Source organism: Mobula hypostoma, chromosome 1 (assembly GCF_963921235.1).
Source record: "Mobula hypostoma chromosome 1, sMobHyp1.1, whole genome shotgun sequence".
In the NCBI taxonomy this organism is placed as follows: domain Eukaryota; kingdom Metazoa; phylum Chordata; class Chondrichthyes; order Myliobatiformes; family Myliobatidae; genus Mobula; species Mobula hypostoma.
Window position 1 is genome coordinate 105,077,897 of NC_086097.1, and position 25,012 is coordinate 105,102,908.

General features: G+C 43.2%; 1 protein-coding gene across 5 annotated transcripts in view; it reads left to right on the top strand.

The window, feature by feature from the left end:
- Positions 1-25,012, top strand: part of heatr4 (HEAT repeat containing 4) — a 130,284-nt gene that overhangs the window by 47,617 nt on the left and 57,655 nt on the right. For 4 of the 5 annotated variants that reach the window (XM_063054396.1, XM_063054417.1, XM_063054406.1 and 1 more), the window contains exons 6-8: positions 3,295-3,423; positions 9,706-9,903; positions 10,476-10,636. In XM_063054396.1, coding sequence (XP_062910466.1) covers positions 3,295-3,423; positions 9,706-9,903; positions 10,476-10,636 — 488 coding nt within the window. The remainder of the gene's footprint in view (positions 1-3,294; positions 3,424-9,705; positions 9,904-10,475; positions 10,637-25,012) is intronic. The other variant, XM_063054433.1, reaches the window with a different exon arrangement.

The following is a 25,012-nucleotide window of genomic DNA, read 5'->3' on the forward strand; positions in this document are numbered from 1 at the left end:
AGTATTTGGATAGACATGGCCTGGTTAAGGATAGTCAGCATAGCTTTGTGCGTGTTAGGTCATGTAAAACCAGTCAAGTAGGTCACCAAGAAAGTTAATGCAGTGGATGCTGTCTACATGGACTTTGACAAATACAATTCAGCATGGGAGGCTGGTTCAAAAAGCTAAGTCAATTAACATTCAAGATGTAGCAGTCAATTGAATTCAGCATTGCTTAGCAAGAGAAGCAAGTGGTTGTCTCTCTAACTGGATGCCAGTGACTAGGGGCATGTTGCAGGGATTGGTGCTGGGAATATTGTTGTTTATCATCAATATTAATAATTTTGATGATGTGGTAATGGGGGTGTAATGGACAGCAAGGGGGCACCACAGTAGCATAGCGGTTAGCACAACACTATGACAGAGTTCAGAGTTCAATTCCAACAGCATCTGAAAGCAATTTGGAAGGCATAGGGTATGTACATCCCTAAGAGGACGAAGTACCCTAAAGGCAAGATGCACAACTGTGGCTGACAAGAGAAGTCAAAGCCAATATAAAAGCCAAAGAGAGGGCAAATTATAGTGCAAAAATTAGTGGGAAGTTAGAGGATAGGGAAGCTTTTAAAAACCAACAGAAGCCAACTAAAAAAATTAAGAAGGGAAAGATGGAATACAAAAGTAAGCTAGCCAATAATATTAAAAGAGGATACCAAAAATTTCTTCAGATATATAAAGTGTGAAAGAGAGGCAAGAGTGGATATTGGACTGCTGGAAAACAATGCTGGATAGGAAGTAATGGGGGACAATGAAATGGTGGATGAACGAATAAATATTTTGCGTTAGTCTTCACTGTGGAAGTTTCAGCCGTCAGGGGTCATAAAGATACCATTACTTGAGAGAAGGGAAACTGAAAGGTCTGAAGATACCTAAGTCACCTGGACCAAATGGTGTATACCCCAGGGTTCTAAAAGAGGTGGCTGAAGAGATTGTGGAGGCATTAGTAATGATCTTTTGAGAATCACAAGATTCTGAAATGGTTCCAGGAGACTGAAAAATTTCAAATGTTACTCCACTCTTCAAGAAGGGAGAGAGGCAGAAGAAAGAAAACTATCGGCCAGTTAGTCTGGCCTCAATGGTTGGGAAGATGTTGGGAGTCGATTATTAAGCATATCGTGTCGGGGTACCTGGAGGCACATGATAAAATAGGTTGTAGTCAGCAAGGTTTCTTCAAGGGAAAATCTTACCTGACAAATCTGTTGGAATTCTTTGAAGAAAAAACAAGCAGGCTGGACAAAGGAGAATCGATTGATGTTCTGTTCTTGGATTTTCAGGCTTTTGATAAGGTGCCAGACATGAGGCTGCTTGACAAGCTATGAGCCCATAGCATTACAGGGAAGATTTGAGCATGGATAAAGCAGTGGCTGATTGGCAAGAGGCAAAGAGTGGGAATAAAAGGAGCCTTTTCTGGTTGATTGCTGGTGACTAGTGGTGTTCCACAGGGGTCTTTGTTGGGACCAATTCTTTTTACGTTATATGTCAACAATTTGGATGATTGAATTGATGGCTTCATTGCAAAGTTTCCAGGTGATATGAAGATAGGTGGAGGGGCAAGTAGTATTGAGGAAGTAGAGAGGCTACAGAAGAACCCGGACAGATTAGGAGAATGGCCAAATTGGAAGATGGAGTACAGTATTGGGAAATGTATGGTCATGCACCTTGGTAGAAGAAATAAGAGGGTTGACTATTTTCTAAATGGAGAGAAAATACAAAAAACTGAGGCTTAAGGGACTTAGGAGTCCTAGTGCAGGATTCCCTAAATGTTAATTTGCAGGTTGAGTCTGTGGTGAGGAAGGCAAATGCGATATTATCGGCCTTGATAGAGTGGATGTGGAGAAGATGTTTTTCTATGGCCAGAGACTAAGACCAGAGGACACAGTCTCAAGATAGAGATGAGGAGGAATTTCTTTAGCCAGAGAGTGGAGAATCTGTGGAATTCGTTACCACAGGCAGCTGTGGAGGCCAAGTCTTTATGTATATTTAAGGTTGAGGTTGATAGATTCTTGATTGGTTAGAGAATGAAGGGATATGGGGGGAAGGCAAGAGATTGGCACTGAGGTGAAAAATTGATCAGCCGTAATGAAATGGCAGAGCAGACTCGATGGGCCAAATGGTCTAATTCTGTTCCTACGTCTTATGATCTGTAAGAAGACTGTATATCCTCCCTGTTAGTGCTCTGGTTTCCTCCCACAATCCAACAATGTACCGGTTAGTAGGTTAATTGGTCATTGTAAATTGTCCTGGTGTTAAATGGGTCGCTCGTTGAGCTGGAAGTGTCTGTTCTGCGCTGTATCTCTAAATACAATTAAATAAGTCTGGAAAAGAAATGGAAGAGTCAGAGGTGATCCATGTGAAAGTGAGAGCTAGGTGGAAGTTAAAGGTAATGAAATTTTAAAGTTCTGCATTTCTGTGGCACTATTTGGATTATCGATGTACTGGCAAATTCTGAGGGAATGGGCCCATCCCGCAGATAGACAGGCTCAGCTAGGGTACAAGTGAGTCTCCGTAATGATGAAAAGAGTTAAAGGGTTTGTTCAGAGTTCAAAAGGAGCAATAATGGCAGTGGTAGAAGAGTTACTTCATGTCAGTGGTTATTTTCATGTTCTTTTAGTATAGCTCCTTCTCAAAAGTATGTGTATTTTCCCTTTTTTTTGAGCATGCCCAGTATCTGGATGTGGGAATGAAAAGAAACCAACTTGTTTGGTACTCTGCGGCAGTCTGCTTTTCTAATTAATCATACTCGTTAAGTGTTTATTAGTGGTAATGCACACGTGGTTCTACAGGCTCTGACTCTTGTTGTGAAATATGTTCTCCTGTCACTGGTCCTCAGGAATCAGCACTTCCAAGATTTGGTTTCCACTAAACTTTCAGAAGTTTGACTCAACTAAAATACAGTTTATTGCAAAATGTGATTCTCAACAGTTGAACTTTACAATCCTGTGGGGCACACGTTTTTTGTGCAGTTTATGAGTACTGACTGGCATTGATAACCATTGAGAAACATATATTCTAGTAAAGATTGATATCCAAGGAGTGGAAATCAGTGGTTGGGAAACCTATAGTTAAGTAAGAGTTAGTCTCTTGGGTAATTTATAGTCTGATGCAAATCCATGAAACCAACACCTGTAAAATATTTGAGAAACAGTGATAGATGGTGAGATATACAGCCTGTTTTGTATAGTGCTAAGATTCATGGTTTAATAGTAAAAGAAGAATCCAACACTGTGATGTACAATTTCAATGTCTTCCTTTTGCTAGATTCTCACTGGCAGGATGCCACTCTGGAAGAGCTGGAGAGCGACCTGAGGGCAATGCACAGTCACGTTCAGCTCAATGCCTTAGCAACTTGTGCCTCAGGAGCAATTGAGCACCCAAAGCTGGAAGAAAGTAAAGGTTTTATTTAACTTGTATATCTAAAAGTCCTGATGAGGGGTCTTAACCTGAAATGTTGACCACTTATTCATTTCCATAGATGTTGCCAGTTCTGCTGAGTTCCTCCAGCGTTTAGTATGTATTGCTCTAAAAGTTGAAGGTGTCTGTTGTTATCCTTGTCTGATATGTCTAAAGAAATTGCAGTCTTTGGTATCAATGGGAGTGGTGAGTCCTCCAAGTTAGATATGGAAAAGGATAAGGTTGGTCCTCTAGTTAAGATTCTACGTTGGGGGAAGTTTAACTTCAGCAGCATAAGAGAGAACTGACAAATGTAGATTGGGAGTGAATGCTTGCAGATACAACAACGTCTGACAGGTTGGAGTATTTTTCAAAGAGGATGTGTAAGAGTTCAGTTGTGGTATATTCTCATAGAGGTGAAAGACAAAGATGGCAAGATTTGGGAACCTTGGATGACAGTTTAATGAAAGTATGATCAGGGGAACAAAGGAAGCAAAATAAAAATGGGCACTACTATTAACTGAGTGTCTTGATGAATATAGAGTAGGAGAAAACTTAAGATAAGAATCAGGGATGATCTTTGGCAGACAATATTAAGGAGAAATCCCAAGACATCCTATAAGGATATTGGGAGCAGGAGGGTAGATAGGAAAGGAGTGAGTCACCTGTGAGTAGATTCAGGGGAAATAGACAAAGTTCCAGATAAAAATTTGTCATCTTACTTCCCGAGGAGGATTTGGAAGATGATAAGTTCAGGGTAGAGTTTGTGAATAACGTGGAGCAGGTCAGAATTAAGAAGTGTCATCATGTGGATTAGGTCACTATTAGCTATCCTGGAGCACAAGGTGGATAGGAGAGGGGATTTGGACCATAAGACCATAGGACACAGGAGCAGAATTAGGTCATCAGGCCCATTGAGTCTGCTCCACCATTCAATCATGGATGATCATTTTTCTCTATCTCCTCCCCAACCCTAGTTCCCGGCCTTCCCCCCCCCCCCGTAATCTTTGATGCCATGTCCAATCAAGAACCTATCAATCTATGCCTTAAATACACCCAATGACCTGGCCTCCACAGCTGCACGTAGCAATAAATTCCACAAATTCACCACCCTTTGGCGAAAGAAATTTCTCCACATCTCTGTTTTAAATGGATGCCCCTCTATCCCGAGGCTGTGCCCTCTTGTCCTGGACTCTACCACCATGGGAAACACTTTTTCTACATCTACTCTGTCTAGGCATTCAAAAGGTTTCAATAAGATCCCCTCCCCCCCATCCTTCTGAATTCCGGCGAGTACAGACCCAGAGCCATCAAACGTTCCTTGTACAATAACCCTTTCATTCCTGGAATCATCCTCGTGAACCTCCTCTGGACCCTCTCCAATGCCAGCACATCTTTTCTAAGATGAGGGGCCCAAAATTGTTCACAATACTCAAGATGAGGCCTCACCAGTGCCTTATAAAGCCTCATTGTATTCTGACCTGGCCAAACAAGGGGCTTGGACCCGGTGGGAAAGTGTTGAACAACGACATCTATCTTGGAATGTTCTGTGGCAGATGGAAACACTCCACATTTCTTTTCTATGCAGAGCAGCATACGATCTGCTCCCAATACCTGCCAACCTCAGCACCTGGTATGAAGATAAGACAGACAAGTGTGCTGCTTGTGGTGAGAAGGGAACACTTCAACATATCTTGAGTGCATGCAGAGTCAATCTTTCCAGTGGCATGTACACTTGGAGACATAACAACGTTCTCAAAGTTGTAACAGAAGCGGTTGAGCAGAGAGTACTGCAGCACAACTTATCTCATGCCCCTTGCTGCACAGAACATCGCATATCATTTGTGAAAGAAGGCTCCAAGTCAAGGATGTACAACACAGGCTCACGATCAAGCATACTTTCTTCAGCCAATGATTGGTGTGTCAAGGCTGACCTGGATGGGAAAGGCAGTTTCCCAGAGCAAATAGCTTTCACCACATTGCGTCCAGATATAATCGTATGGTCTGACACCAGTAGAGAAGTGGTTATTGGTGAACTCACAGTCCCCTGGGAAGACAACATCGATGAAGCCCATGAGCGCAAGTTAACCAAGTATGCAGAATTAAGATCAGAGTGCAGAGACAGAGGGTGGAAGGTCTCATGCTATCCATTCGAAGTAGGCTGCCGTGGGTTTATTGCATTCACTCTCCAGAAGTGGCTGTGTGACCTTGGCTTCACTAGAAGAGAGATCAAGTCAACCAGCAGGGCTGTAGCTGAGGCAGCAGAGAAAGGATCAGCATGGGTGTGGACCAAGTATGTCCAGAGGGGCAGATAGTCAGACAGTGTATACATATCTTGTAAACCCCTTCAGTAGTTGCATAGGCACCTGAAGAGCAGACTATCTGTTGGATGGAAGTGACCAACAACTCTGATAGAGGCAGATGCCAAGTTTTTAAAGCTTTAGCACTGCTGGCCCACCACCTCGAGGGAGTCTTGAACATAAGCGGGCCGAAACTCCTGAAGACAGGTGGCAGATCAACTGATGATCCCACTGGTGATAGCACAGGACAGTTAACATCTTAGCCCAGGTGTATTTTGTAACTCGAGATCTCTTGAAATGAATGCTGACATGGCATTTGCCTTCATCACCACTGACTCAACCTGCAAGTTAACCTTTAGGGTGTTCTGCCCAAGAACTGCCAAGTCCCTTTGCATCTCGGATTTTTGGATTTTCTCCCCGTTTAGAGAATAGTCCACACATTTACTTCTACTACCAAAGTTCATTTGCCATTTTCTTGCCCATTCTCCAAATCTGTGTAAGTCCTTCTGCATCCTACTTGTTTCCTCAACACTACCTGTCCCTCCACCAATCTTTGTATCATATGCAAACTTGGCAACAAAGCCATCTATTTCATCATCTAAGTCATTTGTATGCAGCATAAAAAGAAGTGGTCCCAGCACCGACTCCTGCAGAACACCACTAATCACTGGCAGCCAACCAGAAAAGGATACTTTTATCCCCACTCACTGCCTCCTACCAGTCAGCTAATGCCCTAACTATGTTAGTAACTGTCCTCTAATACCATGGGCTCTTAACTTTCAGGGGATGACTTTCAGCAGACTGAAATGCTTGAGCATGTAGATATTAAGTAAGAGGATATGCTGGAGCTTTTGGAAAGCATCAGGTTGGATAGCTCACCGGAACTGGACGAGACGTACCCCAGGCTACTGTGGAAGGCGAGGGAGGAGATTGCTGAGCCTCTAACGATGATATTTGCTTCGTCAATGGGGACGGGAGAGGTTTCGAAGGATTGAAGGATAGCGGATGTTGTTCCATTATTCAAGAAAGGGAGCAGAGATAGCCCAGGAAATTATAGACCAGTGAGTCTTACTTCAGTGGTTGGTAAGTTGATGGAGAAGATCCTGAGAGGCAGGATTTATGAACATTTGGAGAGGCATAATATGATTAGGAATAGTCAGCATGGCTTTGTCAAAGGCATGTCGTGCCTTATGAGCCTGATTGAATTTTTTGAGGATGTGACTAAACACATTGATGAAGGTAGAGCAGTAGATGTAGTGTATATGGATTTCAGCAAGGCATTTGATAAGGTACCCCATGCAAGGCTTATTGAGAAAGTATTGAGAAAGAAAGTAAGGAGCCATGGGATCCATTGCTTTGTGAATCCAGAACTGGCTTGCCCACAGAAGGCAAAGAGTGGTTGTGGATGTGTCATATTCTGCATGAAGTGACCAGTGGTGTGCCTCAGGGATCTGTTCTGGAAGGTAATGTTGAACCTATTATATAGGACCCTGGTCAGACCCACTTGGAATACTGTGCTGAGTTCTGATCCCCTCACTACAGGAAGGATGTGAAAACCATAGAAAGGGTGCAGAGGGGATTTACAAGGATGTTGCCTGGATTGGGGAGTATGCCTTATGAAAACAGGTTGAGTGAACTCGGCCTTTTCTCCTTGGAGCGATGAAGGATGAGAGGTGACCTGATAGAGGTGTATAAGATGATGAGAGGCATTGATCGTGTGGATAGTCAGAGGCTTTTTCCTAGGGCTGAAATGGCTAACACAAGAGGGCATAGTTTTAAGGTACTTGGAAGGGTTAAGTTATATATGCAGAGAATGGTGAGTGCGTGGAATGGGCTGCCGGTGGCAGATGCAATAGGGTCTTTTGAGAAACTTCTAGACAGGTACATGGAGTTTAGAACAATAGAGGGCTATGGGTAACCCTAGGTAATTTCCAAGATAAGGACATGTTTGGCACAGCTTTGTGGGCCAAAGGGCCTGTATTGTGCTGTAGGTTTTCTATGTTTCTAATCTGGAAAGGCAGGAACTGATAAGAGAAAGTTAACATGGCTTTGTGTGAAGGGAAATGCTGTTTCACTATTTAGACATTCAAATCAAGTTTATTATCAATGTTGTGAATTTTTTTTTTGTTTTATGGCAGCAGTACCATGCAAGGTATAAAGAAATACATGTCAAAAAAAAACAGCTTGTAAACAGGCCCTTTAGCCCAACTGGCCCATGTCAAACATAACATCATTGCTGTTACCAGTTGTCTGTGTTGTCCAAGCACCTTCCCCTCCATGTAATTATCCAAATAGCTCTTAAATAGAAACATAGAAACATAGAAAATAGGTGCAGGAGTAGGCCATTCGGCCCTTCGAGCCTGCACCGCCATTTATTATGATCATGGCTGATCATCCAACTCAGAACCCAGCCTTCCCTCCATACCCCCTGACCCCTGTAGCCACAAGGGCCATATCCAAATGTTGTAATTGTATCTGCCTGAGCCACATTCCCTGGCAGTTCATTCTGGGTACTTGCTATAAGAGGTTATTTCTTAGGTTTCTTCTAAACCCCTCCTCTGTTATCTTGTCAATACCTGCCACGATTTCATAAATTTCTCTGAGGTCAGCCCTTATTCTCCTATTCTCCAAAGAATGAAGATCACTGTGTGTGGCCAATTTCTTCCTAAAGCTCAGGTCCTCTGGTCCAGGAAGTATCCTTGTAAATCTCTTCTGCATCCTCTCCAGGCTGACAATGCCTTTCCTATAACAAGGTGACTAAAACAATCATAATATACCAGTTGTGGCCTCACCAATATTTTGTATCACAGCAACATAATGTCCCCACTGTTTGACTTGGTGCCCCGACTGATGAAAGCCAACGTGCTAAATGCCTTCTTCAGCTCTCTTCTTCACCATTGTGTTTACTTGCACGGCAGCTTTCACTGAGCTGTGTACTTGGTCTCCCAGATCCCCCTGTTCCACAATGTTCATCAGCGCACTGCCATTAATTGTACTGTATAAGTCCTATTCTATTTTCACTGTCCGAAATGCATCGCCTAAATTGATCCATTTGCCATTCCTCAGCCCACCTACCTAACTGATAAAGATCCCCTTGCAATTCATTTTAACCTTTTTCAAAATCAACAACACCCTCTAATTTTGTATTATCAGCAAAATTGCTAATCGCACTATATACATCCATATTTAAATCATTTCTATAAAGAATGAACAACAGAAAACCTAACACTGACCCCCGTGGCACCCCACTAATTACAAGCCCCAGACAAAGAATCAATCTTCAACTATCACCCTCTGCTTCCAATTTTGAATCCAACTCACTAATTCCATCTGAATCCCATGCAACTTGCAAAGCTGATCAAGGATTATTCAAGGCCTTACTAAAGTCTGTATAAACAAAATCCACTGCCCTACCTTCATTTATCCCCTTAGTTACTTCTTCAGAAATCTCCAAAAGATTCATCAGATATCACCTTGCATGCACAAAACCATGTTGACTATTCATGATCAGGCCTTGACTATCCAAAGGATGGTAGATCTAGTTCCTGAGAATTTCCATGGGCAACTTCCCCACAACTGAAGTCAGGATCATTGTGGTTTCCTGGCCTGTCTTCCTACCCTTATTGAACAATGGAACATCATTAGTCATCTTCAGTCTTCTGGAACTTCATCACTGGCTAACAATGGCTATGTCTTTAAGGGTCTCTGTGATATCTTCCTTCTGTCAGGACCCTCACAATTTCTCTTATTTCTCACAATGTCCTGGGATACACACTTGATCAGGCCCCATTTTATGCCTCAATACTACTAGCACCATTCCTTTCATAAAATCGCTTGTTGAATATAATGGCAAAGCGCAGGAAAAGTCCAAGTTAATAAGTGAACATAGAACAGAAGGCTAGGAGCAATAAGAGTATTTACAAATTAATGACATATTTCATCAAACTAAATACTTTTAAATGCCTCTAACTTATTGTAGATTGTAGAAAAGGTATCCACATTTTCTCAAGAGGTAATAATGAAGTTCAGGCTATCCCAGAGGCTCTCATGTTGCTCATCAGTAAGGCCCTGACCAGTAGCAACCATCGGGTGAGATTTGCTGCAGCAATTTGTCACATCACGATGGAGAAAATGAATGAAAAAGTCGAAGAGATTCTTCAGGATACCCTCCTTCACGGTAAAGACCATCTCTATGTGACATAAGGGTCTTTGAATTTTATCTAGTACCCTTCACATCCATTCAAAATGGCTAGCAAATATTCTTGATAGTTATTGTTCTGTTGGAGAAAGGATGAGAGCCAATGGGGCAGCAGTGAATAATAACAAGATAAATTATTTTTCATCGGTATGTTTGTGAGGTATAAATGCTAGTCAGAGCATAGGTAAGAACAATGCTGCTGTTCATCATTAGTGCTGTGGGATCTTCTACGTGTACCTGGGTCAGCTGAACAATTCACTGACTGTATAGTGCCCATTCACACTGCTGCAGGTGTGCTCTTGTACTCAGATCTGAGGCCTGAAGCCTCATGTCAGCTTCCTTCTTGGAGGCCAGTCAGCCCTCATAGAGCCATAACTAACAGTATCATGATTAATTGTTTCAATTTTCACCCATCCCAACCACTATTTCTCTGAGATTCCCCATTTGGTTTCCAGTCATTTGAAGCAAGAAGTTGCAGATCACTGGTTTGTATTGGTGCCTGAAATAATGTTGGAGTCGCAAGCAATGAATGCTTTCTTTTTAAACTCCAGGAGATGTGTCTGATCGTTGGATTGCAGCACAAAGCCTGGCCCTCACTGGTGATGATAGTTATCCTGTGGTCAATAGAATTATCCAGCATCTCTTCGAAACACCAGATACTCAGACTGCAAAGCAAGTCTGTCTCATCCTGGGCCCACTCTCTGAGAAGACGGTATGTGAACCAGGATACCAAAGAGTAACAGCTCTGACAAATGCGCTGCTTAACCCCCTACCATCAAACAAAGACACATATAGGCTTAGAATTCATGGTCAAGTTCTAGTCCAGGATCTCTGGACTAGCAAGGTTTGCCTTACAGGCAAGGAAACTTGTGAAGATGGGAGATGATAGTCTGAGGGTGGTTGGATCTGTCATGGAAAGTGTTCATTCTAGAGGTGCTAACCTAAGGGAGGGTAGCTCATTGGGTCTATAGCTGGAATGATGGTGCCTTTGATAGGATTCTACATTTTTTAAAATTTAGAGATAAGCATGTTAACAGGCCCTTGTAGCCCAATAAGCCTGTGCCACCCAGTTACACCCATGTAACCAACGAACATACCAACCTGTACATCTTTGGAATATGGAAAGAAACCAGAGCACCTGGAGGAAACCCATGAGGTCACAGGGAAAAAGTGCAAACTCTTTACAGACAGTGTTTGAATTGAATCTGTGTTGCTGGTATTGTAATAGTGTTATGACCATAAGATACAGAAGCAGAATTAGGTCATTTGGCCTATCATGTCTGCTCCGCCATTCAATCATGGTCAATTCCTTTCTCCCCACCCACCACCTTCTCCCTGTGATCTTTGATCCAGTGGCCAATCAAGAACTTATCAATCTCCACCTTAAATGCACCCAGTAACCTGGTCTCCATAGCTGCCAGGCTGAAAAAATTTGTTTGAATCTCTGTTTTAAATGGATGCCCCTCTATCCTGAGGCTGTGCCCTCTTGTCCTTGACTGCCCCACCATATGAAACATCCTTTCCACATCTACTCTGTCTAGGCCTTTCAACATTTGAAAGGTTTCAATCAGATCCCCCTCATCCTTCTAAATTCCAATGAGTACAGGCCCAGAGCCATCAAACATTCCTCATGTGATTCACAGAATCATCCTTGTGAACCTCCTCTGGACCCTCTCCAATGCCACCTCATCTTTTCTAAGATGAGGAGCCCAAAACTGTTCACAATACTCAAGATGAGGCCTCACCAGTGTCTTATAAAGCCTCAGCATCACATTCCTGCACTGGTATTCTAGATCTCTTGAAATGAATGCTAACATTGCACTTCCTTCCTCATCACCAATTTTACCTGCAAGTTGACCTTTAAGGTGTTCTGCACAAGGACTCCCAAGTCCCCTTGCATCTCAGATTTTTGGATTTTCTCCCTATTTACAAAATAGTCTGCACATTTATTTCTACTACCAAATTGCATGACCATGCATTTTCCAACATTGTATTTTATTTGTCACCTTCTCGTCCATTTTCCTAATTGGTCTAAGTCCTTCTGCAGCCTTCCTGTTTCCTCAACACTACCTGCCCCTCCAGCAATCTTCATATCATCCACAAACTTGGCAACAAAGCCATCTACTCCATCATCTAAAGCATTGATATACAGCATAAAAAGAAGTGGTCCCAACACCGGCCCATGCAGAATACCACTAGTCATTGGCAGCCAACCAGAAAAGAATATTTTTTATTCCCACTTGTCGCCTCCTACCAATCAGCCAATGCTCTAACCATGCTAATAACTTTCCTGTAAAACCAGTGGTTCTTAACTTGGTAAGCAGCCACATGTGTGGCACCTTGTAAAGGCCTTCTGAAAGTCCAAATATACTGCATCCCCTTTATCTATCCTATGTGTAATTTCCTCAAAGAATTCCAACAGGTTGATCAGGTAAGATTTTCCCTTAAGGAAACCATGCTGACTTTTTCTTATCCTGTCCTGAGTCACCAAGTACTCCATAACTTCATCCTTAACAATTGACTTCAAAATCTTCCCAACCACTCAGGTCAGGCTAACTGGTTTAGAATTTCCTTACTGCTGCCACTGTCCTTTCTTAAAGAGTGGAAGACGTTTGCAAATTTCCAGTCCTCCAGAACCATGCCACGGTCCAATGGTTCTTGAAAGATCATTACTAATGCCTCCACAATCTCTACCGCTACCCTAGGGTGCAGTTCATCTGGTCCAGGTGACTTAGGTACCTTTAGGTCTTTCAGTTTTTTGAACATCTTCTCCCTTGTGATAGTGACTGCACTCACTTCTCTTCCCTCACACTCTTCAGCATCATTCATACTGCTAGTGTCCTCCACAGTGAAGACTGATGCAAAATACTCATTTAGTTCATCTGTCATCTCCTTGTCCCCTGTTATTATTTCTCCAGCCTCATTTTCTAACGATCCACTCTCATCTCTCTTTTATTGTGTTATATACTTGAAAAAGCTTTTACTATCTACTTTGATATTGTTTGCTAGCTTGTTTTCATATTTCGTCTTTCCCCTCCTATTGATTCTTCTAGTTGTTCTCTGTAGGCTTGTAAAAGCTTCCCAATCCTCCATTTTCCTGCTAATTTTTGCTTTGTTGTATGCCTCTCTTTTGCTTTTACATTAGCTTTGACTTCCCTTGTCAGCCACTGTTATACTATTTTGCCATTTGAGTATTTTTGTTTTTGGAATACACATGTCCTGCAACTTCCTCATTTTTCCTAGAAATTCAAGCCATTGTTGCTCTGCTAACATCCCTGCCAGCATCTCCTTCCAATCAGGTTTGACCAACTCCTCTCTCATACCACTGAAATACTGCTATGTCAGACTTTACTTTCTCCTTATTAAATTTCAAGCTGAACTCAATCATATTGTGATAACTGTCTTCTAAGGGTTCCTTTACCTTAAACTCCCTAGTCGCCTCTGGTTCATTACATACTACCCAATCCAGTATAGCTGATTCCCTAGTAGGCTCAATGACAAACTGCTCCAGAAAGTCATCTCGTAGGCATTCAACAAATTCACTCTTGAAATCCATTACCAACCTGATTTTCCCAATCGATCTGTATGTTAAAATCTCCCACGACCATCACAACATTGTCCTTTTAACACACCTTTTCTATTTCCTATTGTAATCTGTAGTCCACATCCCATCTACTGTTTTGAGGCCTGTATATAACTGCCATCAGGGTCCTTTTACCCTTGCAGTTTCTTAACTCAACCCACAACCATCCAACATCTTCCGATCCTATGTCACATCTTTCCAATGATTTGATGCCATTCTTTACCAGCAAACCCACACCACCCCTTTCTATTCCTCTGATACATTGTGTGACCTTGGACATTGACATTCAGCTCCCAACTACAACCACCCATCAGCCATGATTCAGTGATGGCCACAACATCATACCTGGCAATCTGTAACAGTGCAACAAGATCATCCACCTTATTCCTTATACTCCGTGCATTGAGATATAACACTTTGACTACTGTATTTGCTACCATTTTTGATTTTGCATCCCTAATGTACTGATACTCTCCCTTCTGGCTGCAATTTTGTCCTATCATCTGCCTGCCCTTCCCAACAGTCTGACTTGGTGCTATATTTGCTTTTTAACCATCCTTCCTATCCTGAGTCCCTTCACTCCAGTTCCCATCCCCTTTCCAAATTAGTTTAAACCCTCCCCAACAGCTCTAACAGTCCATGAGAATATTGGTTCAGGTGCAACCCATCCCTTTTGTACATGTCAAACCTCCCCAGAAGAGATCCCATTGATCCAAGAACCTGAAGCCCTGTGCCCTGCACCAGTTTCTCAGCCACGCATTTATCAGCCAAGTCATCCTGCTACTACCCTCCCTGACCTGTGGCACAGGTAGCAATCTAGAAATTACTACCCTGCAGGTCCTGCTTCTCAGCTTTCTGCCTAGCTCTCTAAATTCTCTCTTCAGGACATCTTTGCTTTTCCTGCCTATGTCATTGGTACCAATATGTATGAAGACATCTGACTGATCTCCCTCCATCTCCAAAATGCTGTGGACGTGATCCAAGACGTCCCTGATCCTGGTAGCTGGGAGGCAATATGCCATTCAGGTGTCCACATCCAAAGAATCTCCTGTCTGTTCCTTTGACTATTGAGTCCCCTATCACTACCACTCCCTTCTTCTCCCTCTTTCCCTTCTGCACCACAGACCCAAGCTCAGTGCCAGTAACCTGGTCTCCATGGCATTCCCCGGGGTCACCCCACACAACAGTATCCAAAGCAGTACACTTATTATTGAGGGGAATGGCCACAGGGATGCTCCGCTTATTCACATTTGTTTCTCCTGACAGTCACCCAGCTACTCACCTCCTGCAACTGACTACTTCCCTGTAATTCCGATTGATGATCTCCTTACTCTCCCATACAAGCCAAAGGTCATCTACCTGCTGCTCCAGATCCCTAACAAGGAACTGGAGTTGAATGCACTTCATGCACATCTAGTTCCCTGGGAGAATCTGAGTCTCCCAGGGAACTAGATCTGGCATGAATAACACACAACGGCCATTTAAACTGCACTAAGTACCCCTGATACAGTAAGAAAGAAGGGAAACTTAACAGAAACTTACAACTTCCCTAGAGACAATGCCTCTTCCAAGCTGAAGCTTCCTTTGAGCCAAAGCCTGACACTCCCAGTCTCACCACTGGCCCACTCCAACAATGGCTGCTCCACTTGTCCCTTCTGTGCTTTTACTTGCTTCTCTCTGCACTGCTCCCAATCCTGATTGGGCCACTGGAATGACACCAAACACCCACAAAGCTCTCCTTTTAAACGAGTGCAGCCGGCCTGCAAGAAACCTCGTCCCTGTGTGCTTCTCCCGTCCCTGATTGAGCCATCAGAGTGATCCTATCTGCTACACTACCAAGCCATCCATGCGTGGTAGGCTGCTATGAAAAATTAGATCATATGGGATCTAGGGAGAGCTAGTTAATTAGATACATAGGCTTGAGAAGTTAGAACCAAAGATTTAACAAGCTCAGAAAAAAGAGACTGAATATGTTTGTTTATTTATTTCTTGAGATACAGCATGGAATAGGCCCTTGTGGCTCTTTGAGCCACACTGCCAGCAGCCCCCAATTTAATCTGAGCCTAATCATGGGACAATGAGCAATGAACCTACCGATTAGTACATCTTTGGATTGTGGGAGGAAACCAGAGCACACGGAGGAAACCCATGTGGTCATGGGGAAAACATACAAACTCTTTACAGGCAACAGCAGGAATTGAACTTGGGTTGTCGGTATGGTAAAGTGTTGTGCTAACCACTATACTGGCATACCACTCCAGGAAAACTAGATGAGTGCAAAACTCAAAAGGCTTTGGAGAGAAGACACTGTATATCTGTATATTCTTAGTCATTTATTCAGCGTAGGTAGGATGATAGTTAAGGCAGTGAAATGCTCCTGCTGTGAGATATGGAATTTAAGGGTACCTAACAGGCTCTCTGGTGACTACGTCTACAGGAAGTTCACCCAACGTCTGTTCCTGACTGACAAAGTCAAGGAACTGGAACTGGAGCTGGAGTTAGATATGCTTAGGACCATCCAGGAGGTTCATAGATGAAACTTCCACTGAGGTGATCATACCCAGAGTGCAGGTTTTAGATAGTAGATGGGTGATCACCAGGAGAAGTAAGGGAGTAAGCAGTCAGTGCAGGGTTTCACTGTAGCCATTTCTCTCAGCAATTAGTGTATCCCTTTGGATACTGTTGGGGGATAACTATCAGGACACAGAGGCAGCACCCAGTGGCACTGTGGCTGACTCCGAAGGTCAACATGAAAAGGTAAAGTCAGGTAGAGTAATAGTGATAGGAACCTAGTAATAGTAATAGTGATAGGGGAATGGACAGGAGATTTTGTGGCTGTGAAAGAGATGCAAGATGGTGTGTTGCCTCTCAGGGTCCAAGATGTCTCAAGAGTGGCTGCAGAATATTCTCAAGGGGAGGGTCATGCTGTACATTGGCACAAATGACATAGGCAGAAATGGGGAATTAGTCCTGCTGAAGAGATGCTGAAGAGCAGGACCTCCAAGATAGTAATCCTGGTGCCACATGTGGCTGAGGAACTAGTGCAGGGGTCAGGGTTTTGGATTCTTGGATCATTGGAACCTCTTCTAGGGCAGGGGTGACCTGTAGAAGAGAGTTGGATTGCAACTAAACTGGAGGGGAACCAATACCCTGATGGGAGGTTCACTAGTCAGGAAGGTTTAAACTAGTTTGGCGGAGGGATGGGAACCAGAGCACCGGATCCAAAGGTGGAGGAATGCAGAGGAAGATGGATATCAGGGCTAGTAAAAACTGACAGGAGCAAAGAAATAAATATGATGGGATGTATAAATTTGAGGAGTGTGTATTTTAATGTCTGCAGTATTATGGGTAAAAGTGATGAAATTAGAGCATGGATCAGGAACGCGTGCTGAATACCTCAGGGTTTCGATATTTTAGAGAAGATAGAGAGGGAGGTAAAAAAGGAGGAAAGGGGCAATTGCACGACTAATCAGGGGCGATCACAGCTGCACTCAGGGAGGGCACAAGGAAGGGCTTGTCCACAGCGTCTATATGGGTAAGACTCAAAAATAGGAGAGGTGCAATCACCTTGATGGGGTTGTACTACACACCTCACAATAGTCATCAGGCTATTGAGGAACAGATATACAGAATAAGGGAAGGAGTAAAAACAATAGGGTTGTTGTCATGGGAGACTTCAACTTCCCTAATATAAACTGGGACCTTCTTAATGTAAAATGTTTAGATGGGGCTGAATTTGGTAAATGCATCCAGGAGGGTTTCATAAATCAATACACAAATAAAAAAGATCTAGTGCTTTCCAGGCATGTATGAAAAATAAACTCCTCTTCCAGCTAGGTCCAGGTGTTGATTTCAACCAATGTTTTCATGACCAGCTCTGTAATCTTCATCAAGGATGATAACTAGGTGTTTCTAGCCTGGTGGCATATATGCTCAACTCCCATTGTCCGTCCCTCCTGATTGGTTAGTTTTCAACTAATCAAGTTTTCACTTGCCCACCTTGTTTTGGAATACGATTTTAAACAAGGTGGGACAACGGAACTCTGATTGGTTAATCTTCAACTGGAAGTGGACTAATATCCTAGCAGGAAGGTTTGTTGATGCTGCACAGTGGGGTTTAAACTAGAGTTAGAAACATAGAAAACCTACAGCACAATACAGGCCCTTTGGCCCACAAAGTTGTGCCGAACATGTCCCTACCTTAGAAATTATTAGGGTTACCCATAGCCCTCTATCTTTCCAAGCTCCATGTACCTATCCAAAAGTTTCTTAAAAGACCCTATCGTATCCGCCTCCACCACAGTTGCTGGCAGCCCATTCCACACACTCACCACTCTCTGAGTAAAAAAACTTACCCCTGACATCTCCTCTGTACGTACTCCCAAGCAACTTAAACCTGTGCCCTCTTGTGGCAGCCATTTCAGCCCTGGGAGAAAGCCTCTGACTATCCACATGATCAATACCTCTCATCATCTTATACACTTTTATCAGGTCACCTCTCCTCCGTCGCTCCAAGGAGAAAAGGCCGAGTTCACTCAACCTATTCTTATAAGGCATGCGCCCCAATTCAGGCAACATTCTTTTAAATCTCCTCTGCACCCTTTCTATGGTTTCCACATCCTTCCAGAGGCGACCAGAACTGAGAACAGTGCTCCAAGTGGGGTCTGACCAGGGTTCTATATAGCTGCAACATTAACTCTCGGCTCCTAAATTCAATTCCACAACTAATGAAGGCCAATACACCATATGCCTTCTTAACCACAGAGTCAACCTGCGCAGCTGCTTTGAACGTCCTATGGACTCGGACCCCAAGATCCCTTTGATCCTCCACACTGCCAAGAGTCTTACCATTAATACTATATTCTGCCATCATATTTGACCTACCAAATTGACCACCTCACCCTTATCTGGGTTGAACTCCATCTGCCACTTCTCAGCCCAGTTTTGCATCCTATCAATGTCCCGCTGTAACCTCTGACAGCCCTCCCCACTATCCACAACACCCCCAACCTTTGTGTCATCAACAAACTTACTAACCCATCCCTCTACTTCCTCATCTAGGTCATTTATAAAAATCACGAAGAGTAAAGGTCCCAGAACAGATCCCTGAGGCACACCACTGGTCATTGACCTCCATGCAGAATATGACCCGTCTACAACCACTCTTTGCCTTCTGTGGGCAAGCTGGTTCTGGATCCACAAACCAATGTCCCCATAGATCCCATGCCTCCTTACTTTCTCAATAAGCCTTGCATGGGGTACCTTATCAAATGCCTTGCAGGGGGATGGGAACCAGAGTGCCAGAACAATTAGTGGAGAGGTTGTGGAGACAGATGTTGGTAAGACCTTAGACAAAGTTGGGAATCAAAAGGTTGAGCATAGTGAGCAGGGTCCTGAGCTGCACATATTTCAATGCAAGAAGTATTGGAGGAAAAGCAGATATCAGTACTGAAGATGAAGTAGCTGGTTTACAAACAGAGGCAATGTGTAGTCAGGAGAGGATGTTGATCGGCAAAATTACAGTAAACAGGATGAGTTGCAATGTAAAAGGCAAACAGAATTGAAAAGGGTGCATACAGGACTGAAGGTGTTACATTTGAATGTGCGCAGTATATGGAATAAGGTAGATGAATTTGCAGCACAGTTGCAGACTGGCATGTATGATGTCATAGTCATCATGGCTGAAAGAAGATTATAGCTGGGAGCTTAATGTCCAAGAATACACATTGTATCAAAAGAACTGGCTAGAAGGCAGAGGGTGCAGCATTGCTCTGTTAGAAAAAAGTGGAATCAAATCATTAGAAAGAGGTAACACAGCGTCGGAAGGTGTCGAATCATTGTAGATCGAGCTAAGGAGCTGCAAGAGTAAAAAGACCCTGATGAGAGTTGTATACAGACACCTAAACAGTAGTAACGATATGGTCTACAGATTACAATGGGCGATAGAAAATGCATGCCAAAAGGGCAATGTTACAATAGTCATGGGGGACTTCAATATGCAGGTAGATTGGGAAAATCAGGTTGGTGCTGGATTTCAGGAGGGGGAATGTCTAGAGTGCCTATGAGATGGCTTTTTAGAGCAGCTTGGGGTTGAGCCACAAGCCCACAATCAGCTATTCTGGATTGGCTGTTGTGCAATGAACCAGAACTGATTAGAGGGCTTAAGATAAAAGAACCCTTAGGGGAAAATGATCATAATATGATCAAATTGGGAAGCTCTTAAAAACCAGCAGAAGGCAACTAAAGAAGTCATTAAGAAGGTAAAGATGAAATACGAAGATAAGGTAGCCAATAATATTAAAGAGGATACCAAAAGTTTCTTCAGATACAAGGAGTGTAAGAGAGAGGACTACTGGGACACTAAGCTGGAGAGGTAATAATGGGGGACAATGAAATGACAGATGAACTAAATAAATATTTTGGCAACATACATCAAAGTTGCTGGTGAACACAGCAGGCCAAGCAGCATCTCTAGGAAGAGGTGCAGTCGACGTTTCAGGCCGAGACCCTTCGTCAGGACTAACTGAAGGAAGTAAATAAATATTTTGCATCATTCTTCACTGTGGAAGACACTAGCAGTATAGTGGAAGTTCCATGTGTCAGGGGTCATTAAGTGTGTGAAGTTACCATTGCTAGAGAGAAGGTTCTTAGAGAACTGAAAGGTCTGAAGATAGATATGTCACCTGGACCAAATGGTATACACCCCATGGTTCTGAAAGAGGTGGCTGAAGAGATCGTGGAGGCATTAGTAATTATCTTTCAAGAATCACTAGGTTCTGGAATGGTTCCGGAAAACTGGAAAATTACAAATGTCACTCCATATCTTAAGGGAGGGGGAGAGGCAGAAGAAAGGAAATTGATGACCAGTTAGTCTGACCTCAGTGGATGGGAAGATGCTGGGTATTAAAGATGAGGTTCTGGGGTACTTGGAGGCACATGATAAAATAGACTATGGTCAGCATGGTATCCTCAAGGGAATATCTTGCCTGACAAATCTGTTGGAATTCTTTGAAGAAACAAGAAGCAGTGTAAGGAGAATCAGTTGATGTTGTGTACTTGAATTTTCAGAAGGTCTTTAACAAGCTACGAACTAATGATATTACAGGAAAGATTCTAGCATGGATTAAGCAGTGACTGAATGGCATGAGGCAAAGAGTGGGAATAAGAGAGCCTTTTCAAACTGGCTGTCAGTGACTAGTGTGTTGAGACCAATTATTTTTATGTTATATGTCAATGATGGGTGATGGAATTGATGGCTTTGTTGCAAAGTTTGCAGAAGATTTGAAGATTGGTGGAGGGGCAGGTAGTTTTGAGGAAGTAAAGAGGCTACAGAAGAACTTAGATTAGGAGAATGGAAAAAGAAATGGTAGATGGGATACAGTGTCGAGCAGTGTTTGGTCATGCACTTTCATAGAAAAAATGAAAGGAATAACTATTTTTAAATGGACAGTTTATACAAAAAACTGAGGCGTTAAGGGACATAGGAGTCCTTGTGCAGGATTTCCTAAAGGTTAATTTGCATGTTGAGTCTGTGGTGAGGAAGGCAAATGCAGTATTAGCATTCATTTCAAGAGGACTAGAATATAAAAGCAAGGATGTAATGTTGAGGCTTTATGAAGTACTGGTGAGGCCTCACTTGGAGTATTGTGAACAAGTTTGGGCACTTTATCTTAGAAACGATGTGCTGAAACTAGAGAGGGTTCAATGGAGGTTCACGAAAATGATCCTAGGATTACCATATGAAGAGCATTTGATTGCTCTAGGCCTGTATTCACTAGGATTCAGAAGAATGAGGGTTGACCTCCTTAAAACCTATCGGACGGTGAAGGGCCCTAATAAACTGGATATGAAAAGGATGTTTTCTATGGTGGAAGAATCCAAGACCAGAGGACACATTTCTGATATCATCAAAATTGACCTTTCTTCATATAGAACATAGAATAGTACAGTACATTACCAGCCCTTCAGCCCACAATATTGTGCCGACCCTCAAACCCTGCCTCCCATATATCCCCCCCACCTTAAATTCCTCCATATACCTGTCTAATAGTCTCTTAAACTTCACTAGTGTGAAGTTAAACTTCACTTAAACTCCACCACTGACTCAGGCAGTGCATTCCACGCACCAATCACTCTCTGAGTAAAAAACCTTCCTCTAATATCCCCCTTGAACTTCCTACCCCTTACCTTAAAGCCATGTCCTCTTGTATTGAGCAGTGGTGCCCTGGGGAAGAAGCGCTGGCTATCCACTCTATCTATTCCTCTTATTATCTTGTACACCTCTATCATGTCTCCTCTCATCCTCCTTCTCTCCAAAGAGTAAAGCCCTAGCTCCCTTAATCTCTGATCATAATGCATACTCTCTAAACCAGGCAGCATCCTGGTAAATCTCCTCTGTACCCTTTCCAATGCTTCCACATCCTTCCTATAGTGAGGCGACCAGAACTGGACACAGTACTCCAAGTGTGGCCTAACCAGAGTTTTATAGAGCTGCATCATTACCTCACGACTCTTAAACTCTATCCCTCGACTTATGAAAGCTAACACCCCATAAGCTTTCTTAACTACCCTATCTACCTGTGAGGCAACTTTCAGGGATCTGTGGACATGTACCCCCAGATCCCTCTGCTCCTCTACACTACCAAGTATCCTGCCAAGAATCTCAACTCACAGAACAGACCTTTCTTTTTGCATTTTAATGTGAAACTAATGGCATTGTGGTCACTGGATGTGAAGTGTTCCCCTACACAAACTTCTGTCACATTCCCCAATAGCAGATCCAGTATCACACTCTTTGGGGACATCTTACATACTGATGAAGGAAACTTTCCTGAACACATTAGACAAACTCTATCCTATCTAGTAGTTTTACAGTATGGGATTCCCAGTCACTATGTGGAAAGTTAAAATCACCTACTATAACAACCTCATGTTTCTTGCAGCAGCCTGTAATCTCTTTACAAATTTCTTCCATTAAATCCCTTGGACTGTTGGGTGATCTGAAATATAGCCCCATTTTCGCATACCTTTCTTATTTCTCAGTTCCACCCATAACATCTCACTAGTCGAGTTCTCTGGTCTGTCTTGATGGAGCACTGCCACGACACTTTCCCTGACTACTACTCCTTTAATCACTCCTGCTCTGTTACGTATAAAGTAACAGAACCCCAGAATATTGAGCTGCCAGTCCTGCCCTTCCTGCAATTGTGTCTGACAAGTTAATACAACATCATAATTGCAGTTGTTGATCCATGCCCTGAGCTCATCTGCCTTTCCTACGATACTTCTTACATTGAAAAATATACAGATCAGGATACTAGTTGCACCATGCTCAACCTTTTGATTCCTGACTTTGTCTAAGGTCTTTCCAACATCTGTCTCCACAATTTCTCCATGGACTGCTCTGGCAATCTGGTTCCTATCCCCTGCAGCTCTAGTTTAAATCCCACCATGCAGCATTAACATCCACTAGGATATTAGTCCCCTTCCAGTTCAGGTGCAAACCATCCCTTCTGTACAGGTCCCACCTTCCCTGGAAGAGAGCCCAATGATCCAAAAATCTGAAGCTCTCCTTCCTACACCAACTTCTTAGCCACATATTAAACTGTAATAATCTTCCTAGTTCTGGCCTCAGTGGAACATGGCATGGGTAGCAATCCTGAGATCACAACTCTGCAGGACCTGATCTTTAACTTAGCACCCAATTCCCTGATTTCCCCACGCAGAACCTCATCACTTGTCCTACCCATGTCATTGGTGCCTACGTGAACCTCTAGCTGTTCACCCTCCTACTTAAGAATATTGAGGACTTTATCTGAGATGTCCCAGACCCTGGCACCGGGAGGCAACATACCATCTGGGAATCTAGTTCCACACAACCTCCTGTCTATTCCCTTAACTAATGAATCCCATAAGACCATTAAGAATTAGGGCATTCGGCCCATCAAGTCTGCTCTGCCATTCAATCAAGGCTGATCCTTTTTTCCACTCCAGCCTTCTCCCTGTAACCTTAGATGTCATCTCCAATCAAGAACCTATCAAGCTCTGCCTTAAATACACCCAACGACCTGGTCTCCACAGATGCCTGTGGTAATGAATTCCACACATTCACCACCCTCTGACTAAAGAAGTTTCTCTGCGTCACTGTTTTAAATGGACGCCCCTATATCCTGAAGCTGTACCCTCTTGTCCTAGACTCCCCCACCATGGGAAACATCCTTTCCACATCTAGTCTGTTTAGGCCTTTCAACATTTGAAAGGTTTTAAAGAAATCACCCCTCATCCTTCTAAATTCCAGCGAGTACAAATGTTCCTCATATGATAACCCTTTCATTCCCAGAATCCCCCCATCACCACAGCGTGCCTCTTCTCCCCACCCATCATGAGCCACAGAGGCAGACTCAGTGCCAGAGACCCAACCACTGTGACTTTCCTCTGTAAGATCATCCCTCACCCTGAGAGTATCCAAAGTGATGTACTTGTTGTTGAGGGGATGGCCACAGGGGTGCTCTGCACTGACACCTTAACTGCTTTCCCCTTCCTGACTGTCACCTAGTTTCCTGTGTCCTGCATCTTGGGTGTAACTACCTCTCTATACGGCCATTCTCAGTTTCCTGAATGATCTGGAGCTCATCCAATTCCAGCTCCAGCTCCTTAATGTGGATTGTTCGAAGCTTCAACTGGAAGCACTTCACGGTGTTGTAGTTGTCAGGGACACTGGAGGTCTCCCTGCCTTCCCACATCCCACAAGAGAGCATTCAACTATTCTGCCTGGCATTTCTACTGTCCTAACTGAGCAGATGTAAAGAAGGAAAACTGATTTTACCTAGAGCTTTTCTTTTTATTTGCTTTCTCCGACTGAAGCCTTGAAGAGCTAAGACCTTACGACTAACTCTGACCACTCCAACTATGACCACTGCGCTACCCCGACTTCCATTAATTTACTCTTTGTAATCAATCTCAAATACTGGTTGTTGGTCAGTGCTCCAAGTAAGCTGCCACGATCCACCACTGTCTTTTCCTACTTGGTCAGTGGACCTGAGTGAAATCCCCTCCTCTCAAACTTCTTATGTCCAGATTGGTCACTGGTCAGAGCTCCCAAATGCTGATTGATCACTGATAAAATTTTTAAAAATTCATGAATAAATTTAGAAACTTTCTGTTCCATTCCCTCCTCCAGGTCAATAATGTGAATAGTAAACAATTGAGGGTCAAGCATCCCCCCAGTCTGAAAAATATCCTTTTATTCTCGCTCTTTGTTTCTATGTATGAACCTCTTTTTAATCTATTCTAACATACTTCTAACAATACCTAGCTGGGACAGACACTCATGTACTGGTTTAAAGTGAAAAGGGGTATATGAAGGGTAAGTTTTTCAGAGACTATGGCAAATATTCCTAGGCTGACAGATGGACTAACTTCAAATAACAGGAAGGAACTTGTTGCTCCCTTCACACTTAGAAACCATAGAAACTACAGCACAGAAACAGGCCTTTTGGCCCTTCT